Consider the following 23,221-nt stretch of genomic DNA (forward strand, 5'->3'; position numbering starts at 1 on the left):
GTGACTTTTCTCTCTATACAGCTCCAAACAGTACTCCACAAAATGTGCATGTTATCCAGAGAGATTCGTGTTTGATTTTGGAATGGGAAACAGTGGCTGCAGAAATGCTTAGAGATGGTACCTTGGGATACAAGTTGGAATGGATTCAAGATAACATAACTCAGGTAATGGAGGAGCATAAAAATTGCCTTGGTAGATCAGAAAAGGTCTATCTAGACCAGCTATGGCCAACTCATTGTTGCCTCTTGAAGCAATGATGGTGCTGAATAACCTGTTGTTTGTACTAAGCATCCAGTGCTCAGAAGCCTGAACATAAGAAATTCTGGTTAGCGAATAGACTAATAACCTGGATAATAGCCCTGTTCTTCACTAATTTGTCTAATCCTTTTTGTTTAAAGCTATCTAAACTACTGGCCAGCACCACATTTTATGGCAGTGACTCCCAACAAGATAAATTTGTGAACTATACAAGAATAATTTCCTTTCGCCTTTTGCCAAGAAGTGCGTTTACACATGTGACATGAATTCAATTGATTTGTGTTTAAATCTGGCTACAATGTGAATATAAACTTTGTATGGGATAGAACAGATCTTTTGCATTCTCTCCTGCATTAATGGCATTCACATGTGGCACAAAGAGCAAGAGAGAGACTCAAATGCATGAGGGAGAGAGATTAAAATTTAGTCTCATATATGAAAGTTGTACAGTCAGAGGTAGATCTTTTGGAACAAAGCAGAGAGTGGATAATGTGAATCAAAGAAAATAATCATATGCTGTTATTCATAGTTGTCTTTGATTTATTGAGCAATATCCTGGGCTGTCTTTCAAATAACTGGAGATATAAAAATGAAAATTCATCTGGGGTGAGAAAGCTAAGAAAAGGTTCTAGACTGACAGATCTGGAAATGAAAACCCTCTGTTTATATTCTGAAAAGGCCACAAATACTTGTGAATGGTTTTCTGTCAAGATGAAAGGAAGTAACATATACCATCCTGCAGCAGTTTCTTCTGGATTGGGATCCTGTTCAATATGTTCATGGAGGATTCCCCCCACCCTAAAATGTAGATGACAGAGTTGAGGGGCACTTCAGAAACAAGGTTCCAATTAATAATTTCCTCCAATCTGTTTTGCACAAGAGCAGATAGGCCTGGATTAACTATTTGAAATCAATAGCAATTCTGATAGGTTAACAGCACAATACTAAAGGGGGGGTAGTTAGGTGCCGACTGGTGCATGGTGCAAGTGGCACAGATGCTGGCGTAGGCGTCACGCTGGCTCCTATGCAGCTCCAGGCCCCTCTTTAGGATTGCTCTGTAAGTGTATTGGTACACTCAATTCCAATCTGATTTCAGGGGCTTGAAAAGAGTTGCCTTGGAAGTATGTATGATCCTTCCTTCTGTTTTGTGTGGCCTTGTTTCATGTTATGTTGGGGCACCACTGTGCCTTGAGCTTCTGTACTGTCACACTAGAACAGCGTATTAACATTGTTCATGGGATTGCAAAATTGAGCAATGCATAGGCGAGAAAGACAAAAAGAAAAATGAAGTCCTGAGAGAAAGGAGACACAGCATTAAATGCTCTAGTCATGTGGACTGGGAGAAGTTAGACAAGGAAACTCAGCGAGGACACAAAGGAGATACCAGAATCTTCCCAGATGTGACTGGTATTTTCTGTGTCTTGTTGTGTGCATGGGTGGGGTCCTCTATAATAAAATGTCATTTTAAATGCATTCATTCCAGATTCATAGAGGGTTGACTTCAGAGGACACAATTCAGATGCATACAAGATAATGCCTCAAACGATACCCACAAGGTTAAAAGCTGGTGCAAAAAAGGTCCTGAAGGGATACAAAAATCAGTGATTGACCAATGATGACAATGCATTTCTAGCCCTTGAACAAAGAGTATGCTGTAATTAAAGTAAAACAGTAGTTTGGAGATTCACAGAATCAGACCAAATCAAAAGGTAATTTATCCTAACAGGTTGTAGTGAGGCAGAATATTTATCAGCCCACCGCAATCTAGAGAGCAGGAGCAGTAAAGAAGATGTTTGTAGAGCAAATAGTTGAAAAATACAGGAAGGATTCCTGTGATGATGGAAAATAATCATTGTTGAAAGAAATCTTTCTCTGTTGGAGGAAGACTAGGTAGAATTCAGCATAGTAGAATGGAGTCCTGAGTCCAAATCCTATATAATTTGAGTGCTGATTACAACTTTTGGTTTTCTGGTTTCAGGGGGAAATGGTAGTGCAGGAGACAAGAGCTAACCTTACTATGTGGAATCCCCTAAAAGAACTTGTCATAAGAGTGTGCGTGCTCAACCTGGCTGGTTGTGGACCTTGGAGTGAGTCCTTACTGGTTACAGCCCAAGATTTAATAGGTGAGTTGCACATGCAGTGAGGTTTAACTTTGTTTTTGCACAAGGAAAATGGTTCTTTCCCTGTCAGGACTGCACATGAGCTGAGGAACAGTGACAGCTGCTGGTACCATTGTATGCTTGTGGCCCGGCACTTCTTAGTGCACACAGCTGCCTTTGTTGCATGTGTTAACTGAAGGAGACAGAAGCCAAATGAGATCAAGCAGTCTAGCAGAACCAAAAACAAAAACCCCTCAGCTGTAAATATGATATATTCAAGGGATGTTGCTTTGAATTGGACCTGGCAGGCAGAAAGGAAATGCAATACAAGGGCTCTTTGCCATTGCATTTTTTTGGTAACTAGGTGGGAAAAAATCTGTGGGCATGATATGTTAGATATTACATAATTGGAGCATTTTGTTTTCTACACTTGTGAAGACTTTGTAGGAAGTGATGTGTGTGTGTTAAGTGCCGTCAAGTCGCCTCCGACTCATGGCGACCCTATGAATGAAAGTTCTCCAAAATGTCCTGTCTTTGACAGCCTTGCTTAGATCTTGCAAATTGAGGGCTGTGGCTTCCTTTATTGAGTCAATCCATCTCTTGTTGGGTCTTTTTTCCTGCTGCCCTCAGCTTTTCCTAGCATGACTGTCTTTTCCAGTGACTCTTGTCGTCTCATGATGTGACCAAAATATGATAGCCTCAGTTTAGTCATTTTAGCTTCTAGGGTCAGTTCAGGCTTGATTTGATCTATAACACACTTTTTTTTTTCTGTAACACTCTCCTCCAACACCACCTTTCAAAGGAATCTATTTTCTTCCTATCAGCTTTCTTCACTGTCCAGCTTTCAAACCCATACAGAGTAATAGGAAATACAATGGCATGAATTAATCTAGTCTTGGGGGCCAGTGACACATAGGAAGTAATACAGTTCACAAAATGTAAATGTAAAGAATCCTGTTGATGACGGTAGATAGGTCACAATAAGTCATTGTTAGTTGCTGTAATTATATATGCGCACTCTCTGAGTGAAATAGTCAAGGAGAGAAGAGAGCTGTCTGCCCTCAAAAGACTTGCACATCTCAGTTCCTCCACACTTGTGTCCCCAATACTTCCATAGCTCCCATATTTCCCTCAAACTGCCCACCAGCAGCAGTCTCTTCTCTCAAAATTGCATAACAACTGAAGGCAAAGTCAGTAGCCAGAATCAAGCAATTATGTGTTATTTTCGTTTGGAGCCCACAAAAGCTGAAGTTTGCACTTGCAGAATGTTGCTTTCATTGCTATAGAATTCAGAATATTTGGGTCTAAAATACATATGGAATGGCTTATAAAGCCTCCTAAGAACATGAGAAAAGCTCTGTTGGATCAAGCCAAAGGTTCAACGTTCTGTTTCTCACAGTAGCCAGTCAGATGCCTTTGGAACCCCACAAGCAGAGATTGAAAGACCCAGCTGCCGCCTCCTGCTCTTGCCTCCCAACAGCTGATGTTCAGATGGACAACTAATGTGCCCCTGGAAATGGGGGTTGCTTCTGCCATCATGATTAATAGCTGTTGAAAGACTTATCCTCCATTAAGTTGGCTAGTCCCTATGTAAAGTTGTCTAAGCAAGTGGTTATCCCTATACCTTGTGACAGTGAATTCTACAAGTTAATTTTGTTTTGTGCGGGAAAAGTGCTTCCTTTTATCTCTTGAGTCAGCTACCCATCAACTTCATTGGGTGATTCTGAATTCAAATGTGATGGGAAACAGAGGATCAGTTTTTCTCCCTGTCCCATACTAGAGGTCACCCAGTAACGTTCCATGAGTGATAAGATGATTGTGATGTATATGGGCTAATATCTTCTTTGCTGGAGATCCACTTTCACTGAGGTAGCCAGCATGGTGTAGTGGTTAAGGTGTCAGACTAGGACCTGGGAAACCCAGGTTCAAATCCGCACTGGCACCATGGAAGCTTGCTGGGTGACCTTGGGCCAGTCACACACTCTCATCCCTGACTCTGGCTAGTATTTGGATGGGAGACCTCCTCTCGTGCCGCAGAGGCCTCCAAAGATGTCTTGCTTTGAAAACCTTACGGGGTTGCCATAAGTCAGCCCACATTTAGATATGTTCATGCAGCAAGCCTTGCCTTCCCTGCATGGTGAAGTGCTGTGAAAGGCTGGGATTTGACAAGACCGTCATCATGCTTCATGGAAAGCAAGTGTGTGTGGGAGTTAATATGGACCTTTGCCCAGGAGATTGTAATGTGGCAATCTCAAATGTTGCTACTCAGTTATGTTTGGTTGTGTGGACATGGAGTGGGAAGAAAAGCATCTGGGATAAGAATACAAGCCCATATTGGATAATCATAGGTTGAAGTCAGCACTAAAAGAGAGGAATTGGGAATTAACAAGCTGGTCCCGCCCCTGTTCACAACCAGATGTGCTGGCCCCACCCCAACCTATGCCATAGGTGCTGGAATGTTCTAGCAACTGAACAGAGAAGGAGGGTGGAACCAGCACACTCATTCACACTCCCGTTCCTCATGCGCTGGCATCCATCTAGATTTGACACTGTTAGGATCCGCCTCCTTCCCCAGGATGGACCTAAGAGCAGATCCCTCATCCTCTTGAGGATTGTGAATGTTTATGTAAAGAGGGACATGCTGAATCTTTAGAACTTTTTTTTGTTTTTTACTGTAAAATCTACAAAGATATTTGGGATGTTTTGATTGTTCCTATAATGAAGGGTTCTCCAGGGAAGAATATAATGCTTTACCTTTATACTATGTTATCAGATAAAAATCAGGAGATTACTTTTAAAGTGGCAAAATTTGGCTGGCTGGTCTTTAAGATCATGAAATCTTGGTCTACACTGGTTCAGGAAGGATCATAAGCAGTTATTATTATATATCTTCTTTTACTCATTTTCATTTGTTTTAGTATTATTTTATTCTATATTTTAGTGGTGACGAATGATCATCAATCATATGGAGTCTGTTTGAAGATATGACATTTATATTTATAACCTATGTTACATTCTGGTCTAGGACCATAATAAATATCTACTTACTTACTCATCTAAGGGGGAGTGGGAGGAGAAAGAGTGCTCCCCTGACAAAGTCCGGCAATCTCTGGAGACACATGGAAAGAGCAGGGCTGCTTGTCTCTAGAGCTACCTATGTAATCATCATTGCTAACTAGGATAATTTTTGGTTCAACAGACCAACTCCATTTCTTGGTCCATCTACCTGACAGAGATCCCAGCTCTGTCCCGGTTAGGGTTGCCAGGTCTCTCTTCACCACCAGTGGGAGATTTTTGGGGTGGAGCCTGAGGAGGCTGATCCAGATGATCTGATCTCTATTGGCTGGAGATCAGTTGAATTTGCCGGAGATCTCCTGCTACTACCTGGCAGTTGGCAAACCTAGTCCCGGTGGCAGTTGGATTGCCGAGTGCCAATTCAGCTGATGGGCCCAGTTGTTTCCTCCTTTTAAGGAGTCATTTCTTTGCTCAAGCTTCCCGAAGATCTCAGCTAGAATTGTCAGGGCTCCATAAAGGTATGATTGTTTATTGTATGTGTAGACTGCATTATACAACAATCCATTATATGAGGTTTCCTCTCCTTCATGTACACAAGTTATACACATGCTGAGATGCTGCAGCCAGTTCTGAGCATGCACCGAATATAATGACTACTGACTAAATCTTGAACACTGCATGTTTTGACAAGGGAGACACTAAGAACAAATGGCTTCCCTTACTTTAAGCAAATTGCTTTTAATTAAAAAAAAAGACAAAAGCAATCCTTCTTTTGTCCTGAGACTTGTTGAATTCAAACATCAGCTGCACCTAACATAATATGCGGCCAAGCCTATAAATGCTTGAAAGTCAACCTGCATTACAGAAATGCTGACAGCCTAAAATGATAGATCTGTAAAAATAATGAAAGCTTGTTGTAGGCCTGAGCTTGGCGGAAAATAAAAGTTGCTTGCTTTCCAGAAATAACTAGCTGGGTACTGAATAGGCATTTTCTGTGCCTCTTCTGCTTGTGAATTATCTAGGGCAGCTTGTTAGTGTTTCTCAGTGCATGGGTATGGGTGGAGAGTATGATAAAAACTTTTAGTGGTTTTATATGGGAGAAGTGCTTTCAAGTTTCACTGGAACACCCTTGGCATGCAAGGAAAACATTTATGGGCATTCCATATATCCTGTTGTATCCACCCCATTTTGGGCAAATCCAGAATGTTCCTACAGTTGTGTACTGTCTAACATTTATTTCATGCCAACTGTGTTTTACCACCACTTGTGGAAACATTCTGATAGCTAGGTCACGTGCTTTGTTTGTCACACTCCCTATTATCACTTTTGAAGTGTTTTCATCTGGACCAGGGCCTTTGCATCGATGATGGCTTAATGGGAGGGAATGGAAACTTTGTACTTCTGCGGCAAATGTAGTTCCTGTGGAAGTCACAGAATGCTCCTTAAACCACAATAGAACATAGCAAGCCACTGGAGTGGATTGTATTTAAAAGCACTCATATTACTAGCCTAATATAAATCACTGTGATGTCATCAGGCTGATGCAGGAAAAACTAATATAGATCCAAGGCTGGGGAAAACTGAAGCTGAGTATAGTCAGGAAATGCTTCTTGTTATGGATATTGGGGTGGGGGATTGCTTTAGCTAAAAAGTGTGTATCCTGCCTTATCTTGTTGGACTCCAGGCAGCTAACAAAACAAGAAATTGCATAAAAAGATTACAGAGAAGATCAGCAAGATTTTAAAAGCACACAAGATTAAAAAAAAAAAAAAACAGCACAGCCAGATCTGCCAGAACAATTTACCCTCCACCAAATGCCCTTTGAAATAAAGGCGCTTTCCTGAATGCAAAAAGAAAAAGAACTCTCCACACCCACTCTGGTAGACCATTCCAAAAGACTGGTCCTACCACGGGGAAACAGCCTGCACACCCTGACTGTTGCCAAATCTACCCGAGGAGTCCCCCCAAAAACCAGTCATATAGATTTTAGTTGGTTGCCTGTTTTAATTTTTATTGTTGAATTGCTTTTATGATTGAGAGTTGGCTTAGGCACTATAGTGGAATGAAGGGCTTCCAGTATTTTAAATAAGTGTTAGCGAGCAACATGGACTGACTATAAACAAACATTGCTCAGCCTTTCCTCAATATGTCTAGGTTTTGTTATAATATTTAGTCTTAATTAGAGTTCTTACTGTAGTGCCCTAATTAACTTAGTTTATAGAGAAAACATATATGCTGTCACATATATGCATATTCACATAGCATAACACACACACACACATATATATTCTTATGTACAAGTCTAGAATCACTTTGCATTATGGGTAACATGTACTTTGGTCAAGCTATATTCATTGCTGAGAAGCCTGGGTCACAGTGACCCAGCAAGCAGTTTGCAGGCAGCTGACTAGGTGAGGTCATTCCCTCTTGGTACAGGCAGGTTCCTTAATTAAGCCTGGAGCTTTGATTTAAGACAAGACATGTCATCTTGGAATGTAAAGCTGTGCCTCCTCATTAACCATTAGGCAACGCCTTGAAGAGCATTTTCTATTGGATATGCAAATAATTGCTTATACGTCCAAAAGGTTTATTGGACAGTCCAGTCTGACGTGTGTATTTCGCTTCTGTAACCACCCATCATCAGTCTATATCCATGCTTGCAATCCTTTGATGTGGGTGGAAATTGCTCTGCGCTTTAGGCAATTTTCACCAGCACTTGTATATTGGCCAATAAAACAATCTGCTTTTGAATCTTCAGCTTCCAACTGTTTTATTGTGATTGAATATTAATACAATAAGGCAGGAAAACATTACATTACAAGTTGGCAACCTCAGGTGCAGATTTCATGATTTTTCCTATCTTTATGCTGGTGTGTTAGAAGATCAGGGAAGATAAAATCATTTTGCATAGTCTTAGGGCAAAAACGCACGGGAGGTTTTGCCTTGGATTTGCCGCTCTCTAGATGCATTTCCCCCAAATTCTCAAAACTCAAAAATAAGACTCCATGCAGAGTTTTGAGAATTCAGATGGGGAAACTGTGCATCTAGAGAGTAATAGAATTGAGAAAATGATGTATTTATTAAAATACTGTATATATCTCCTGTCTTCTTACATAGTGTACCCAAGGAATTTGCAACATTAAATAATAATCTGCTAGAACTCCAAAATGTCTCTTTAATCTCTCTGGTTGTGTGCTGCAAGCAAACACATCTTTTATATGCAGATGAGGAAATTCCTCTAAATGTTTCCCTCTAGTTTTGAGGCCAGTGAATATGCTGATGCCACCATATTTTAATAGGCAGTACTCACAGATGATTTCTGCTGCCAAGCTGCTTGATCTTTTCAACAAAGACTACTAAAGCCCATGTGATAGATAAGTAGATTTCTAATCTCTGCCACAGTTATTGCTAGAATCACCAGCAAGTTCAATGGGACTGCTAGAGTCAGGGTGGTGCAGTCAGAGTAGGATCTGGGAGACCCAGATTTGAATCCCCACTCTGCCATGGAAGCTTGCTTTGTAACCTTGGACCAGTCACACAGTCTCAGCCTAGCCTACCTCGCAGGGTTGTGAGGATAAAATTGAAGGAGGGGAGAAAAATGTAAGCAGCTTTGAATACCCATCAGGGAGAAAGGCAGGGTGCAAAAGAAGTAAGTAAATAAATACAAGTGGGCAGTTCTGTGTGTGAAAAGAGAAAAGGAAATAATCTTGAAAAGTGTTCACAGTATTATTCATTCTGTTGGGTATGCTACTGACAGCCTCTTTTATCCAAATACCCTGGGGACACCCCCCTCCCCAATACCTGGATAATCAAAAGTTGAGATAAATGCAAGAATTGTTTGTGTGGACCTATGCTGATGTTGGACCACTTGGGAGGGCAGATACTGAAAGTGGAATAGTAGGAATTTTTGATAACCAAGTTCTGGATATCGAAGGGTTCCTTTATAGAACATATAGTCAGAAGAAGCATCTGATGGAATAGCACTGAGACAGAACAACAGATGTGTAAAATGCTCTGATGTCATCACTTGACGCAATCAAATATGTGGTGTAACTCTGTTAATACCTTCCATTTATGTCATCGAGAATGTGTCACACCAAGCTTCTCCACCTTTACTAGAAGCATCATTACCATTCAGCAATCAGATTTTCTCCTGTCTGAGAAGCAGCTTAGGTCTATCAGCAGTTTAGTTTCATACAGTTTGCAGAGTAGGTCTCAGACAGCATGATTATGCCAGCCTAGCGTCATTACGATCCTTTGCCCTCCCTGCAGCAAACAATACCAGTCAAAATAAGAGATAACACAGCATTGCTGACAGCTGCTCCCACAGTCTCTGTGGCAGCACCACCATCACCACTACATCCCAGCCACACTCATGATCTGTGACTCCACCCCTATACTAGGCATGCACGGAATGTAACTGTTGCCACACTGCGAATGCCAAGTGACCCTGCCTGTGATGTCTCTGACCTTAGTCCATACTTTCCCACATGCCTGCAACATGAAGACATGAAGCTGCCTTCTACTGAATCAGACCCTTGGTCTATCAAAGTCAGTATTGTCTACTCAGACCGGCAGTGACTCTCCAGGGTCTCAGGCAGGGCTCTTTCACATCACCTACTTGCCTAGCCCCTTTAACTGGAGATGCCAGTGATTGAACCTGGGACCTTCTGCATGCCAAGCAGATGCTCTACTGCTGAGCCAGAAAAAGCTGTGAAAACCCATGCATACTTAATACAATGCAATGATATATCCAATCAAAGAAAGTGGTACAAAGAACAATAGCCTTGCTAAGGTCTCACTCACTCATTCATGCTTGCCTTTAATTTTGCCCGGTCCCCATTGTTTATTTATACATATATACCCTACAGTTCCCTTGTGGTGCAACCATCATCTCCACAAAGTGGAAACCACAATTGAAAAGGGCCATGCTCTGGTAGACGCCAAGAGTGCAGCCTTAAGACGTTGTCTGTTTCAAGGTGGCATATTTGAGGTGCATCTTGCTTTCTCACAGAGGTTTTTTTTTCTATACAGGAGGACAGAGACAAGTCCGCTACGGCACATCCTGGGTCCCAGTGGTACTAGGAATTCTTACTGCACTTGTTACAGCTGTTGCCTTGGCACTAATCCTCCTACGAAAAAGAAGAAAAGAAACTCGTTTTGGGTAGGCCTCTGATTATTCTTATTGGTGACAATGACTGCCCCTCTGGATCACTTACATGGGTGCATTAATGCAGAATCACTGTGAGATGACAGAATTGCCAATAATAGTGTGACTATCCGGAGTGGAAGTGTTGGTGGGGGGGGGTGCTGATGTTTACAAGGCAGTGAAAGGCTGAAGTCAACTGGTGGTGGGTGGAACAGAGAGTCTGAACAGGGAGAGTAGCAGTGGTGAGAACATCTCTTCAGACCATGGTGGCCTGCAAAGACCTGGCTACAACAGTGTGCCATTATAGCCAAGAGGGAAGGAACACAAAGTGGATGGGGAGCTATGGGGAGGCATAGGCAAGCGTGGAGCGTGGGCATGTGTTGTCCCCATGTCTCTTGTTGGCATGTGCTAACTCCTCCCCACTCCCTTTCTGAGAGTAGCAAGGGCTAACTCCTCCCCACTCCCTGCCCAGGGACATCATGCTTTCCTCACAGCCACACAAAGTGGAAATACCAGTGTATGGTGGCTCTATGCCACTGTGCCCATATTAAGCAAATGTAAGTCTGTACTGTGCTATACTGTGCCTTTTTGTAACTCTCTGTGAATATTTCGTTAATGATAACATTTTGTTTCTTTTCTGCATTCCAGTCATGCTTTTGGCAGCGTGGTGGGAGGGGATCCTGTGGTCCATTTCAGAGCAGTGAGATCTTTCAACAGAGAAGGCCCAGAGCTTATCGAGGCAACATGTAGGTCAAATGTTCTGAGTGACTCTTTCATGCAGATCCCATTTATTCATGGAGTTTCTGTCAAATGAGGCTCTCAGGTCTAGGTGCTGTTTTTCACCATTTCCCGCCCCCCCCCCCCACACACACAAATTTGTCTGATTCTTTTTATTGAGTTCTACACACCTTTTACACAGACAAGTTGAAAAGCTGTCAGCAGGACTGAATAATCCCTTGGACCATATTTACAAATGCCTTGGCTGGAGCTGACCCTTCAAAATGTAACTTGATTCCCAGTGCATATATGCAGTCCTTGCGCTTCATTTCCTAGATAGCAAATCCAACACTGCTGGATTGTGATGCTTGTAAAGACACACTTTCATTCTGCTTCCCTCCAGTCCAATCCTAACCATGACTATTTGGAAGTAAAATGGCAATCCAAGGGACACTTCTTTGGAAGTAAATGGAAGGCCTTGTTTCTAGGTAAGCTTGCATAACATCAGGCAAGCCATCTTGTTGATTTCAGTGGGACTTACTTCCATATAAGGATGCTTGAGATTGCAGAGCTGGATTCATCAACTGCTGAGCATTCCCTGGTGTCGTTCCCTTCGCCAGGCTCAGCCAAGTCCCCCCTTCCCAATTCTGCATGGGGTGAGAGTCACCCCATGCTTGGAGCCAAGGGCATTGGCTCACTGGGACTTTCCCCAGTGGTCTTAAAGGCCAACCCACACCTGGTTACAGGTACTGTTATTTAGAATCAGACTGTGCGTTTTCCATACTCTTCATCATAAGCAACCCCAATTATGGCTATGAATAAAGACTGAGATTCTAGATGAGTGGTAGCAGCTACATCCACTGAGATTCTTTGTTAACTGACCCTTTTTCTGCTTTCATTTCTCTAGTGGATAGTATAGGAATCAGTGATGACTTGAAGACCAAACTGAAGGATGTCCTGATCCAGGAGCAGCAGTTTACTTTGGGAAGAATGCTAGGCAAGGGTGAGTATGAAACAAAGCTTAGCTAAAAATGTGCATTCTAGTTAAGGTTTACAGCCCAGTCCAGCTCCAGTGGAGTAGCTATTTAGCCTACTGATACAAAAAGACCCTTGTGGTACCTTAAAGACTAAAGGGTTTATTGATGCTTGACTTTCATGGGTTCTAGCCATTGAAAGCTTTCTCTTCAATAAATGTGTTAATCTCCCAAACAGAATGCAGAGTTGGGTGTATTTAAACACATTGATTGTGATGAGCTTGTGCATGCCTACTACATATGATTGGGTTGTTAGTCTACAACAGTCAGCACATCATTAGAATGAACCCCAATATTGCTGATAGCTGTAGTTTAACCACCTTTCTGCAAATGGTCCATTCAACAATTTTATAAGAACTGTGTAAATGTATAGGTGGTAACTCAAAGTCAATGCTCATGCTGATCATTGTTGTTATGAGAATTCCTATGGGGGTGAAGAACCCAAAAACATCAAAGAAGGGGAGAGATTCAGGAAAAATTAGCAAGGACTTCAGGCTGTGAGGAATTTAAGGCATGAACATATGAAGCTGCCTTATACTGAATCAGACCATTGGTCCATCAAAGTCAGTATTGTCAGTGGTCGGCAAACCGTGGCTCGCGAGCCGCATGCGGCTCTTCGGCCCCTTGAGTACGGCTCTGCCCCTAAGCACCATACCTGCTGCTTCATTTCCCCCGGGGCCCGGGCGGCCGCGGTTCCTGCCGGCGCTTCTCCCCGGGCTGGGGCTGGGGAGTGGGTCCGCCTGCAGGAAAGGCTGGGGATCGAGGGCTGTGCCTAGGCCCGAGCAGGGGGCTGGGGGGGCTGGGCGGCGCGCGCCCCGGCAGGAGGCGGCCCGCTTCGGCGTGCATGGAGAGGCGCCTCGCCGGCCCCGCGTCCCCACCGAGCAGGAGCAGGAGGAGGCGGCAGCGGCGCACGGGTGGGGGGGAGGCGGTGGCCAGGGGGGTGGGCGAGGGCGGCCTCTTCCCCTGGCGGCGGCTGCAGCGCTCGCCTGCGGCCCGGAGCGGTTGCCCTGTGGGGAGGAGAGGCGCCGTCCGCAGCAGGCCTGCCTGCCACGAGGCGGAGGAGGCGGAGGAGGGCGGCTTGCCGGCTGGACCCCATCAGCCCTAGACCCCCCCCCCCCGGCAGAGAGGAGGAGGAGGCGGCGGTGCATTGCGGAGGCGCATCAGTGCGGACTGCACGGAGGGTACCTGGGCTGCCGGGCAGCCCATGGAAGGGCCCCCTCGCGACCCCCAGATGATGCCCGGAGGAGGAGGGGCTCGGCGGCGGCGGGTGGTCATGCAGGGCCGATGCGGCGCCTCCTGATCCCCTCCCCACCGCCGGTGTTATTTATGTTGATGGGACTTAATCAAAGCGAGCTGACAGCTCCATAAATAACTGCAGGGTGGGGGAAATGATGGGGAAAGCAAGCTGATTTCCTGCCCCCTCTTTATTCTCCCTTTATTTGTTTAGGTGGCTCTCAAAAGAAATCTCAGTCGTTGTACTGTTGATATTTGGCTCTGTTGACTAATGAGTTTGCCGACCACTGGTCTACTCAGACTGGCAGCAGCTCTCTAGGGTCTCATGCAGGGATCTTTCACATCACCTATTCGCCTAGTCCCTTTAACTGGGGATGCCAGGGATTGAACCTGGAACCTTCTGCATGCCAAGCAGATGCTCTACCACTGAGCCACAGCCTCTCCCCAGAGAGCTCATTGTATGGTGCTGAAACAAACCAAAGCAAGGAGTGGAGATGCAATAAGAGAAAAAGGGAGTTAGACCTGAGAAGATTTTACAGAGAGGAAACTAGAGTAAGGGCTGCTGCTATAGCTTCCTGTTAATGTCTCAATTCCTTCCCATGTCCTCTCCTTTCTATACACCATTAACCACTAAAGGTCAAAGGGCACAATCCAGGCAGAATGAAGTACTTTTATGCATAATTCCATTTATTTAAAAAGGAATAATATACACTAATTTAAGCTACATCCAAAAGAAGAAGAAATCTCCTTGACAACCCAGTGGGAAGGAAAAGCGGTGATCAAATTAATAAATGTAATCTTTTTTATAAAGGTATTATAATTAACATAAATGATCCATTAGAGTCAAACTAAAATTTAAGTCAAACCCTCCCCCCTAGAATATCAAGGTAATCAAATCTTGATTCATCTATAATTGAGGGGGGACAATGACATACTTTTAAGTTTTAGCTTTGCTTTGGCTGGATCATGCCTTCGGTTTCTGTCCCTGTAGATTTAAAATTCCTATAGATTTGCAGTACCAGCGTGATGTGGTTTATGCACACACCTTCTTGGGAACATTTTCAACAAGTGTTGTCATAGGGGGGTGGGACTTATACTGAAAGAGGCCTGGAGGTAGCACCTTCTCTCTTCACCTTTGTCTACCTAGCAACTCCACCTTTGATGGTCCCTGGGATCAAAACTCACATGCCTTGCATCACCCATAAACTGTTTTCCTTCTTTTGCTTTCTAACCAGGGGAGTTTGGCTCCGTAAGAGAGGGCCAGCTGAAACTGCCTGACGGCTCTCTCCAGAAGGTTGCGGTGAAAATGTTGAAAGGTGAGTAAGATCTGCCTCCCTGTGCCTGTGACCTCTTCTTCACCAAGCAAAACTGTTTAACGTATTAACATTTCCTCTCCTTTCCTCCCTCCCTTTATTTCACCTTTTGACGCTGCATACCTTTTGCAGTAAAAGCCATTCTGTCCTTGAGTATTTGTATCGTGCTTTGAAGTGCTGCAGTTACCACCCAAGAGGATTCCACAAACCCTTAGCAGGACTCTGTACATTAATAAAGTGCTGGTGCCTTCTCTTGGCAGCGGTAGAATTTGTGGATATGCAAGCAGGTTCAGGATATCACCCTAGAGCTGAAATCCTTTCTATTAACATCACTGGGGGTTCTTATGATTCCTTTAGGAGTAAAACTGCTCTCTAAACCGTTGCTTACACCTCTGATTGATAATATTCACAATCTCCAAAGCAGAGCTGGTAAATTTAAGCACACGTCTTGTAAAACTGAATGTCTGATCAATTTATGTGTACATTTCAGTATGAATTATGTATTGTCAAAGCTGCAGATCAAATTGATTGCACCTTGATTTTGAGCCTGGATTCCAGCCATGCCTTCCCAGTTTGGTGGTAAAGTCTTTATTGGCCCTTTCTGTTCATTAAATTTAGGTAGTTATTTTCTATTCCATTAAAAGCGGTGACTTCTGTGGTTGACAACGGTAGTCCTGGGGAAAGAGACTTATTCATCTCGAGCCCTTCTCTGTGACAAGAATGAACCTGCGACATTTCTCTAGTGCCTGAGGAGATCTCCCTGAAACAACGTGTAATCATCTGGTAGATGGATGAACAGGCAGGATATGTTTCCTAGTGACACTTATCCATATGTGCCTGTATGTTTCTCTACACAAACATTTGACAATGAGAATGCCCTGTGTGCCTTGCAGCACCACCCCATATGTGTTTTCTTTTAAATTAGCCCCGTTGAGTTCAAAAGGAAGCCTCAATGCTCCTTCCCTGTATTTCAGCGGACATATTCACTTCAAGTGACATTGAGGAATTCCTGAGGGAAGCTGCCTGCATGAAGGAGTTTAACCATCCCCATGTCACTAAACTCATTGGTGAGTGCTTTTGCATGATGCATCTACTTTTGCGGGGGAAGATTCCAAACACCACCTGTTTCACAGTTCCTTTGAATCTCATAGTGCTCCATTAGAAAATAGCAGTGCACTTTGGCCTGTTTAAGATGTTAGACTTTTTCAAGCACTTATACACATTCACAGTAAATTTCTGCAGCATATTGATTCTCAGGACTATGTCAGACCAAGAGTGTAGTAGGTAGGTAGGCTAAGAGAGAGAACCTCCTTCATCAACCTTCCTTGCTGCTTCCAACTAAATGTTCCTTGGTACAAGTCTGTGTGTGTGTGGGGGGGGTGGAGTTGCATATTGAATTTCCCATATGGCACTGAGGAATACAGAATAATGCAATTTTTTTTTTTGCTGATTTATTTCAAGTAGAGGATCAGCCTCCTTGGTGCTTACTTGGCAAATACAAGAGTGCTCCCTTGCCAGAAATTCAGTGCTTACTGTTCCTGGTGAAGTAAATGAGAAATATTGTAATTGGATACAACAGGTGGATCAGGCCTTTGTTCCTGGTTTAAAGATGCTGCCTTTCAAATATTCATGAGAATATTTTCAGCAGGTTATGAAGATGAGAGTATAATAAGACAGATCAAGATTGATTTTGCTTGCTAATTGCTTTTTTTCTTTTCTACTCTCTCGCATCAGGAGTCAGCTTGCGCAATAGGCCAAAAGGCCGGCTTCCGATCCCGATGGTTATCCTCCCCTTCATGAAGCATGGAGACCTTCACTCTTTTCTCTTGATGTCCCGAATTGGAGATAATCCTTTTGTAAGCATCTCTTACCAACACCCCAAAGGAAGAATAGATTATAAGATCACAGTTTGGGCCGAAGCTGTTGTTTCTCAAATGTACATCATCTCTTATCGTTTGGGGCAAATATATCAAAATTTATTTTGCCCTGTATTCAGTTCCGCAGTCAATGGTAGACATTTCTGGACTGCTCTGAGCATCTAAATAAGTGTATTTTGACTTGGATCCTATGACATTATTCCTCTTGTGCTTTTTTCTAGCTACTGTGGAGGCTTTTCTTAACTGTGATGCTGACTTCCTCTGCCACTATCCCTTCTGCCTCTGCAGCAGCTTGAGAGAACACAAGAGGAACAATGTCATAGGATCCAAACCCTTCTGACTATGTGTAGTAGTTATGGTCCACAAGAATGAAATGTTAAAACACTTGAGTCTCAAAAGAGCTGTATTGTCAGTTCCTTGCTATGATAGTCTGGTAACATATCACTTTCATTAACCCATTAGCCTTTGCTAAACCTATGAATCTTGAGCACATGGCTCCAGTAGGGTTCCCAGTATTAGCATGGCTCCAGTAGGGTTCCCAGTATTAGCATCAAATATTTCTCTCAACATGATCAGAGCATGAACATGGCTTTGTTCTTGAATTCAAGTGTTCAGCCCTTGATGGGGTAATGCTCCAGTCTATGCACCAAGAATAGTTACAAGAAGGAGAACTTTCTTTTGCAACTTGCTAGACCACTGAGTATCAGGTGACAATCTGTGGTTTATGTTCCAGTTTCAAAGTCCAGCATGGACATACCATGTGTGTTCTCTGACTGTCTCCTTGCTCCCTCTCAAGAGCCATTCTGCAAGAGAATATGATGGCGCTCTTATTAGACTGTATCACTTCAGATCGGAATGGGGAGACCTCTGAGTTCCACCTGGGTGACTTTGGGCCAGTCATTCAGCCTAGCCTAACTCCCAGGGTTGTTGTGAGGATAAAATCGAGGATAAAGGAAACATGTATGCCACCTTGAGCTCATTTGGGGGAAGAACAGGCTAAAATGTAATAAATAAATTCCCAATAGGGGGAAAAAACTCCCTGGCCATTTATGCAGGGGTATTTAGTTCGCAGTCCCTGCTAGACTGCTTCGAGGCTTCCTTTGCATTATTCATGATTTTACCGACATTCAAACATGACTTCACTCTGGCATCATTCTTCCCCTGCAATACTAGGATCCTGTTTTAGAACGAATTTAAATACTGCTTTGAGGCAAGAGCAATGCAAATTCCCCCCAATTGCATTCATAGCTCTTAACATCAGGTTTCTCTCCACACACCCATTTTGGCTTCTCCCTCTCATGTGTCTGTCCATCCCAACCAACCCCTTTCCTCAAAGCATAGCACAATAGAGGAAATTAAACCTTCATGAAATGTGCAGGAAGACACTGAAGAAGCCTGCAAAAGTTGGAAGGCAGCTCCCAGCAGGGAGCTGTTGAAGAAAGGTGGGGAGTAATTCCCAGCAAACGCACATGCTGTCCCTTTAAGAGCTGAGCCACCCCCTCCAAGTAAAGTGCAACAAGGCTGCATTTTCAGGGGGATGGACTCAGAAACTCTGTGATTCACTGAGAATGCAAAATTGATCACAAGGTACTCCTGGGATTTGGGGTGGGGGGCTCGTGCATATGATGTTTGAGAATTCAGAGCAGAAAACTGGGCAGCAAACCAAACACAAATTTCCCCTGCATAAATGATCCCTGTGTAAAGAAAACAAGTTAGAAGGAATGCTCCATCCTAGTTGTCAAACATGTTCATTTTCTGTATGATGGGAGAATGTGGCATATGGCTGTGCTTATATATTTAGTGTGGTTCTTGGCCATAAGCCCTCCCTTCAGCCAGAACACATGAAATTTCCAAAAGAAATGGCTAGTGAGCAGTGCCAGCACTCTCATGTCCTTATTTTCTGTGCACACTCTTGGTGACAGAATGAAACTGCTGATGCTGCAGTGCGGCTGGCCGTTAGGGTGTCTACATCATTGAATGACCTACCCCTAGCTCTACTAATTGCTCTTCACCATCTCTGGGGTAGATAATAGCCTCAGTGCCTTCACACAGTATGGCAGAATATTAGTCATTTTTCCAATAACCTGACACTAATTGTGCTTCTCTTCTGCAGAGCCTGCCTCTTCAGACTCTTTTAAGGTTTATGATCGATATTGCCAGTGGCATGGAGTACCTGAGCTCCAAAAACTTCATTCACAGGGACTTAGCTGCCCGGAACTGCATGTAAGTCAATATCCTTCTAGGCTAACTAAAGCATTTACAGAGATTAAAAAACACTGAGGAGGTGGGCTGGGACATCCCAAAACTTGAAGGGTTGGAGTGAACCACTCTTGTCTCCCTTAATTTATTTATTTGTGTTATTTATAATCTGCCTTTCTCACTTGGACTCAAGGCGGATTACACAGAGTGAATCAATAGAATAGATGGATGGTAAACAGTAAACAGTGCAATAGGATTAGGGTTGTAGAATTACCCAGAATTCTAAAAACAGAACAGAAGCAAGGCATAAGTATTAACATGACACATTAAATGATGCAAAATTCCATAGTAAGATCCTGGTTTCAACAAGTTAATACACAGCATATAGACCACAGTCTCTAATAATTTTTCCAAGTGACTTTATAAATCATTTAGTACAGCGCAAGTCTATTGCGTGTGTAGAAAAGCCCTCTTAAATAATTCAGCTTTGCATAATTTGTGAAAAGCCAGGAGAGTGGGAGCCTTCCTGACCTCCTCAGGCAGGCCATTCCACGAGGTTGGGGCCACAATGGAGAAGGCATGTGTATGGACAGTTGTTGATTTTGCCCAGTTGCTGGTTGGCAACTGTAGAAGACCCTGCTCTGAAGAGTGAAGCTGTCATGGCGGAGCATAGGGGGAAGAGGCGGTCTTGTAGGTATGAAGCATCAAGGCCATGATAGCCTTAAGTAATAGTTAATATGTGATAGCTAATACCTTAAATTGAGCCTGGTATCTGATGGGCAGCCCATAAAGTGCCTTCAGGATGAGAGTAATATGCATGCTCTATCTAGCTCCCAGTAATAGCCAAGCTACGGCATTCTGTACCAGCTGGAGTTTCTGAATTGATTTGAGTGGAGACCAATACACAGTGCATTATAAGAACATAAGAAAGGCCCTTCTGGATCAGACCAAGGCCCATCAAGTCCAGCAGTCTGTTCACACAGTGGCCAACCAGGTGCCTTTAGGAAGCCACAAACAAGACGAGTGCAGCAGCACCATCCTGCCTGTGTTCCACTGCACCCAAAATAATAGGCATGCTCCTCTGATACTGGAGAGAATAGGTATGCAGCATGACCAGTATCCATTCTAACTAATAACCATGAATACCCCTCTCCTCCATGAATATGTCTACTCCCCTCTTAAAGCCCTCCAAGCTGGCAGCCATCACCACATCCTGGCGCAGGGAGTTCCACCATTTAACTATGCGTTGTGTATCTGTTTTGAATCTCTCACTCTCCAGCTTTAGCAGATGACCCCGTGTTCTAGTATTATGGGAGAGGGAGAAAAACCTCACCCTGTCCATTCTCTCCAAACCATGCATAATTTTATAGACCTCTGTCATGTCTCCCCTTAGCCGCCTTCTTTCCAAGCTAAACAGCCCAACATTGCAGTAGTCTAGTGTCGATGTTACTGTGGCATGGATCCCGGTGGCCAGATCAGCCAGATCAAGATAAAGGACCTTTGTTTGGGCTAGGCTGAGTTGAAAGAAAGCCTTTTTAGCAGCTGCGTTAACTTCTCCAGTAATAAAGTTGGGTCCAGTATAACCCCAAGGCTCTTACCTGAGTCAGCAAGGATCAGCTGAACTCCATCAAAAGTGGGGAGCACAATGTCCTTCAAGATCTCCACCTTCCCAACCAGTATTACCTCTGTCTTTTCAGAGTTTAGTTTCAATTTGTTCGCTCTTAGCCAATTTACCACAGCAGTCAGGCAGGGGGGGTTGTGGCTGTTTTCCTCCATGAGTCCTTCAGACTTCCAGGTCAAATTACCATTGGCATTGACTGTATGCTTCTTATGCTTGGGACTAAGACAGATTAGGCATTCATTCTTCTTGTCTACCATCTACCTCATTCTCTAGTGGGCACAATTCATGAGTTAGAAGAGGTACTGTCGGATGTGGTACTGGAGACTCCTAGACTGATCATTTTAGGGGGCTTCAATATCCATACCAAGGATTTTACAGGCTCTTTGACTGCCTTGGGCCTCTATCAACTTGAGTTGGGCCCAACACATGAAAGAGGTCACACGCTGGATTTAATTTGCTGTACTGAGCAATTGAGGGATGACCTGAAACATGGTCTGACCACTGTCTACTTAAAGTCAAGGTAAATGTGGCTCTAACACCCTGCATGAGAGGGGGTCTGGTGAAAATGGTCTACCGATGGAGGCTCATGAATCCTGCTGGATTCCAGAACACTCTAAGGGATTTTAGGATCCCAAACACATGCTCAGCTGAGGCTTCAGTGGGAGTGTGAACCTCCTTGAAGCTATTGACAATGTTGCCCCTCTATGACCACTCCCACACCTGGGGCGGAAACTGCCCCCCTGGTTTACTATGGAACTGGGTGACCTGAAGAGGTCTGGGAGATGTCTAAAATGACGCTGGTGGCAAATCTGTACCCAGTCTGATAGATTATACTCTAGAACCCATTGGGAGACCTTTGAAGCAGCCGTGATGGCGACTTTGACTGTTTAGGCCATCAATAGTTTGGCAGGAATAGGGCAGTTTGCTCATGATAGGTAAAGATGGGGGCTGTGTCCAGAATAGCCCATCACAAATCTTGTGATGGGGTTTGGCAAGGAGTACCCTTGGTGCCGAGGAACATTTTTCCAAACTTGGTATAGGCCTTAACAGTGCATGAGGGGAAAGGAATGAGGCTTGACATCTCTCAGCAGAATTCATGTGCCGGTGAGGGTGAAAAAGGCTGGTGGAATCTGCTGGGCCAAGTTTGGAGCCAGAGTGGATCTGCCCAAGAAAGGCAGCCATTGGTAGGCTGCCTAGCTCAGTCCACCCTTTAAATATGTTAGCATATTTAATAAATTATTATCATAAAACCATGCAGTGTCCTGGTGTCTTTATTTGGGGTGCCAAGGCAATCACCCCTTTCTGCCTTTTCCATTAGTGGAGCATCTTGCACCAGCGGAAGTGCTGGGGGCAGAATAGGCAGGGAGGTGCTTGTACCTGCTTTGCCCTTTTTGGTGCAGCCACCTGAGTAGTATGGCTGCTTGTCCATGTGGGGTCCTGCAGCCTTTAGCATTGCCCTTTTTGAGGCTCACCGGTGACTTCTGGGGGAAGGGAGAGGAGGGAAGAATCTGCTTCTGCCAGCACCTTCCGCTGCCACTGCATAGAATCCAGCTCATTGACCTGTTAAATCTCTTTGGTGGCGTGCACTCTCCTGCTGAAGTTCTTCAACATGACTAACAAAAGACACAGCAAACTCATACATTCTCCCTCCTACACGACGCAGCATGTCAGGAACCTGGTGAAATTGATTTAGGAGGACAAGGCAAGGAGGATCTTGGCAAATAAGGAGCTGGCTAAATTTGACTCAGGGAAGAAGCCCTGCAAAAAAAAAAAAAAAAAAAGAATCTGTACAAAGGAAATGTCAGCATGGCTCCAGTAGGGTTCCTAAGCTGCAACCATCCCCACCCCCAAGCCATTATTTGGGTTCCCTTCTTGCAGATTGTATTCTCTGTTCTGGTGCTGTGAATATAGCTGTGCACATTTTAAAAGAAACATTCACAGAACAATGAAAAAACCGAACAGCAGGTAATCCTCGCGGCAAACAGCCTGCCCACTAGACACAAACTTTCAGAACACCTTGTGTCAAGGAGGACTGGGCTTTCCTAATTGGATCCCGTATATACACTCCTTTGCAGTGAGCTCTGACATACAAAGGCCTATGCTGAAATAAATTTAGTTAGTCTTTAAATTGGCATTGGACTTCTGTTTGCTTTCTTAAATGAAGGCAACCAAAGGTACATCTGCTCCAAGGTCTTCAGCTGGCATGAGGTTTTTTTGTGTATCTATTCACTGTGGTACCCTTATGACTTTGTACACACACTTCTGTAGTGTCAAGCATGTTTATTGCATTTTCACATTCCTCAAGTTAATTTTGACAGAATGGCTTTCCTTTCTCCCCCTGAAATTTAACTAAGCTAAGGGACAGGAGGGACAGTTTCAGCTAGGTTAAGACTAAGATATATGGTCAGACTAAGGGTAAGAGTAAATAAAGTAAGCCCCGCCCCAAACTATGATTAGCTCTGATGTGCTAGGAAGCAAAGCAAGGGTTCTCCAAGCATCCAACTCATGGGGAACTAACTGCACTTCTGCGAAAACAGTAGCTTTAAAATAATCGGGCATTAACAACATTTTGAGACTTGTGTTGTTTTTCCCCCACCCTGAAATTCAGCTGAACAGCTTTCCTGGTGTTAAATAATTTGCTTGCTTCCATTCTTTTCCTACCCTAACAAACCTGCCCTGCAGGAGCACTCTGTTCTGGTGCTTCCT

At 43.9% G+C, this 23,221-nt stretch overlaps 1 protein-coding gene across 2 annotated transcripts in view; it reads left to right on the forward strand.

Moving 5' to 3' along the window:
- TYRO3 (TYRO3 protein tyrosine kinase) overlaps positions 1–23,221 on the forward strand; it is a 77,612-nt gene that overhangs the window by 48,104 nt on the left and 6,287 nt on the right. For both annotated transcript variants that reach the window (XM_056850926.1, XM_056850927.1), the window contains exons 8-16: positions 22–164; positions 2,237–2,381; positions 10,407–10,536; positions 11,170–11,267; positions 12,146–12,241; positions 14,741–14,821; positions 15,793–15,885; positions 16,553–16,674; positions 18,809–18,918. In XM_056850926.1, coding sequence (XP_056706904.1) covers positions 22–164; positions 2,237–2,381; positions 10,407–10,536; positions 11,170–11,267; positions 12,146–12,241; positions 14,741–14,821; positions 15,793–15,885; positions 16,553–16,674; positions 18,809–18,918 — 1,018 coding nt within the window. The remainder of the gene's footprint in view (positions 1–21; positions 165–2,236; positions 2,382–10,406; positions 10,537–11,169; positions 11,268–12,145; positions 12,242–14,740; positions 14,822–15,792; positions 15,886–16,552; positions 16,675–18,808; positions 18,919–23,221) is intronic.

Source organism: Euleptes europaea, chromosome 6 (assembly GCF_029931775.1).
Source record: "Euleptes europaea isolate rEulEur1 chromosome 6, rEulEur1.hap1, whole genome shotgun sequence".
Classification (NCBI taxonomy): Eukaryota; Metazoa; Chordata; class Lepidosauria; order Squamata; family Sphaerodactylidae; genus Euleptes; species Euleptes europaea.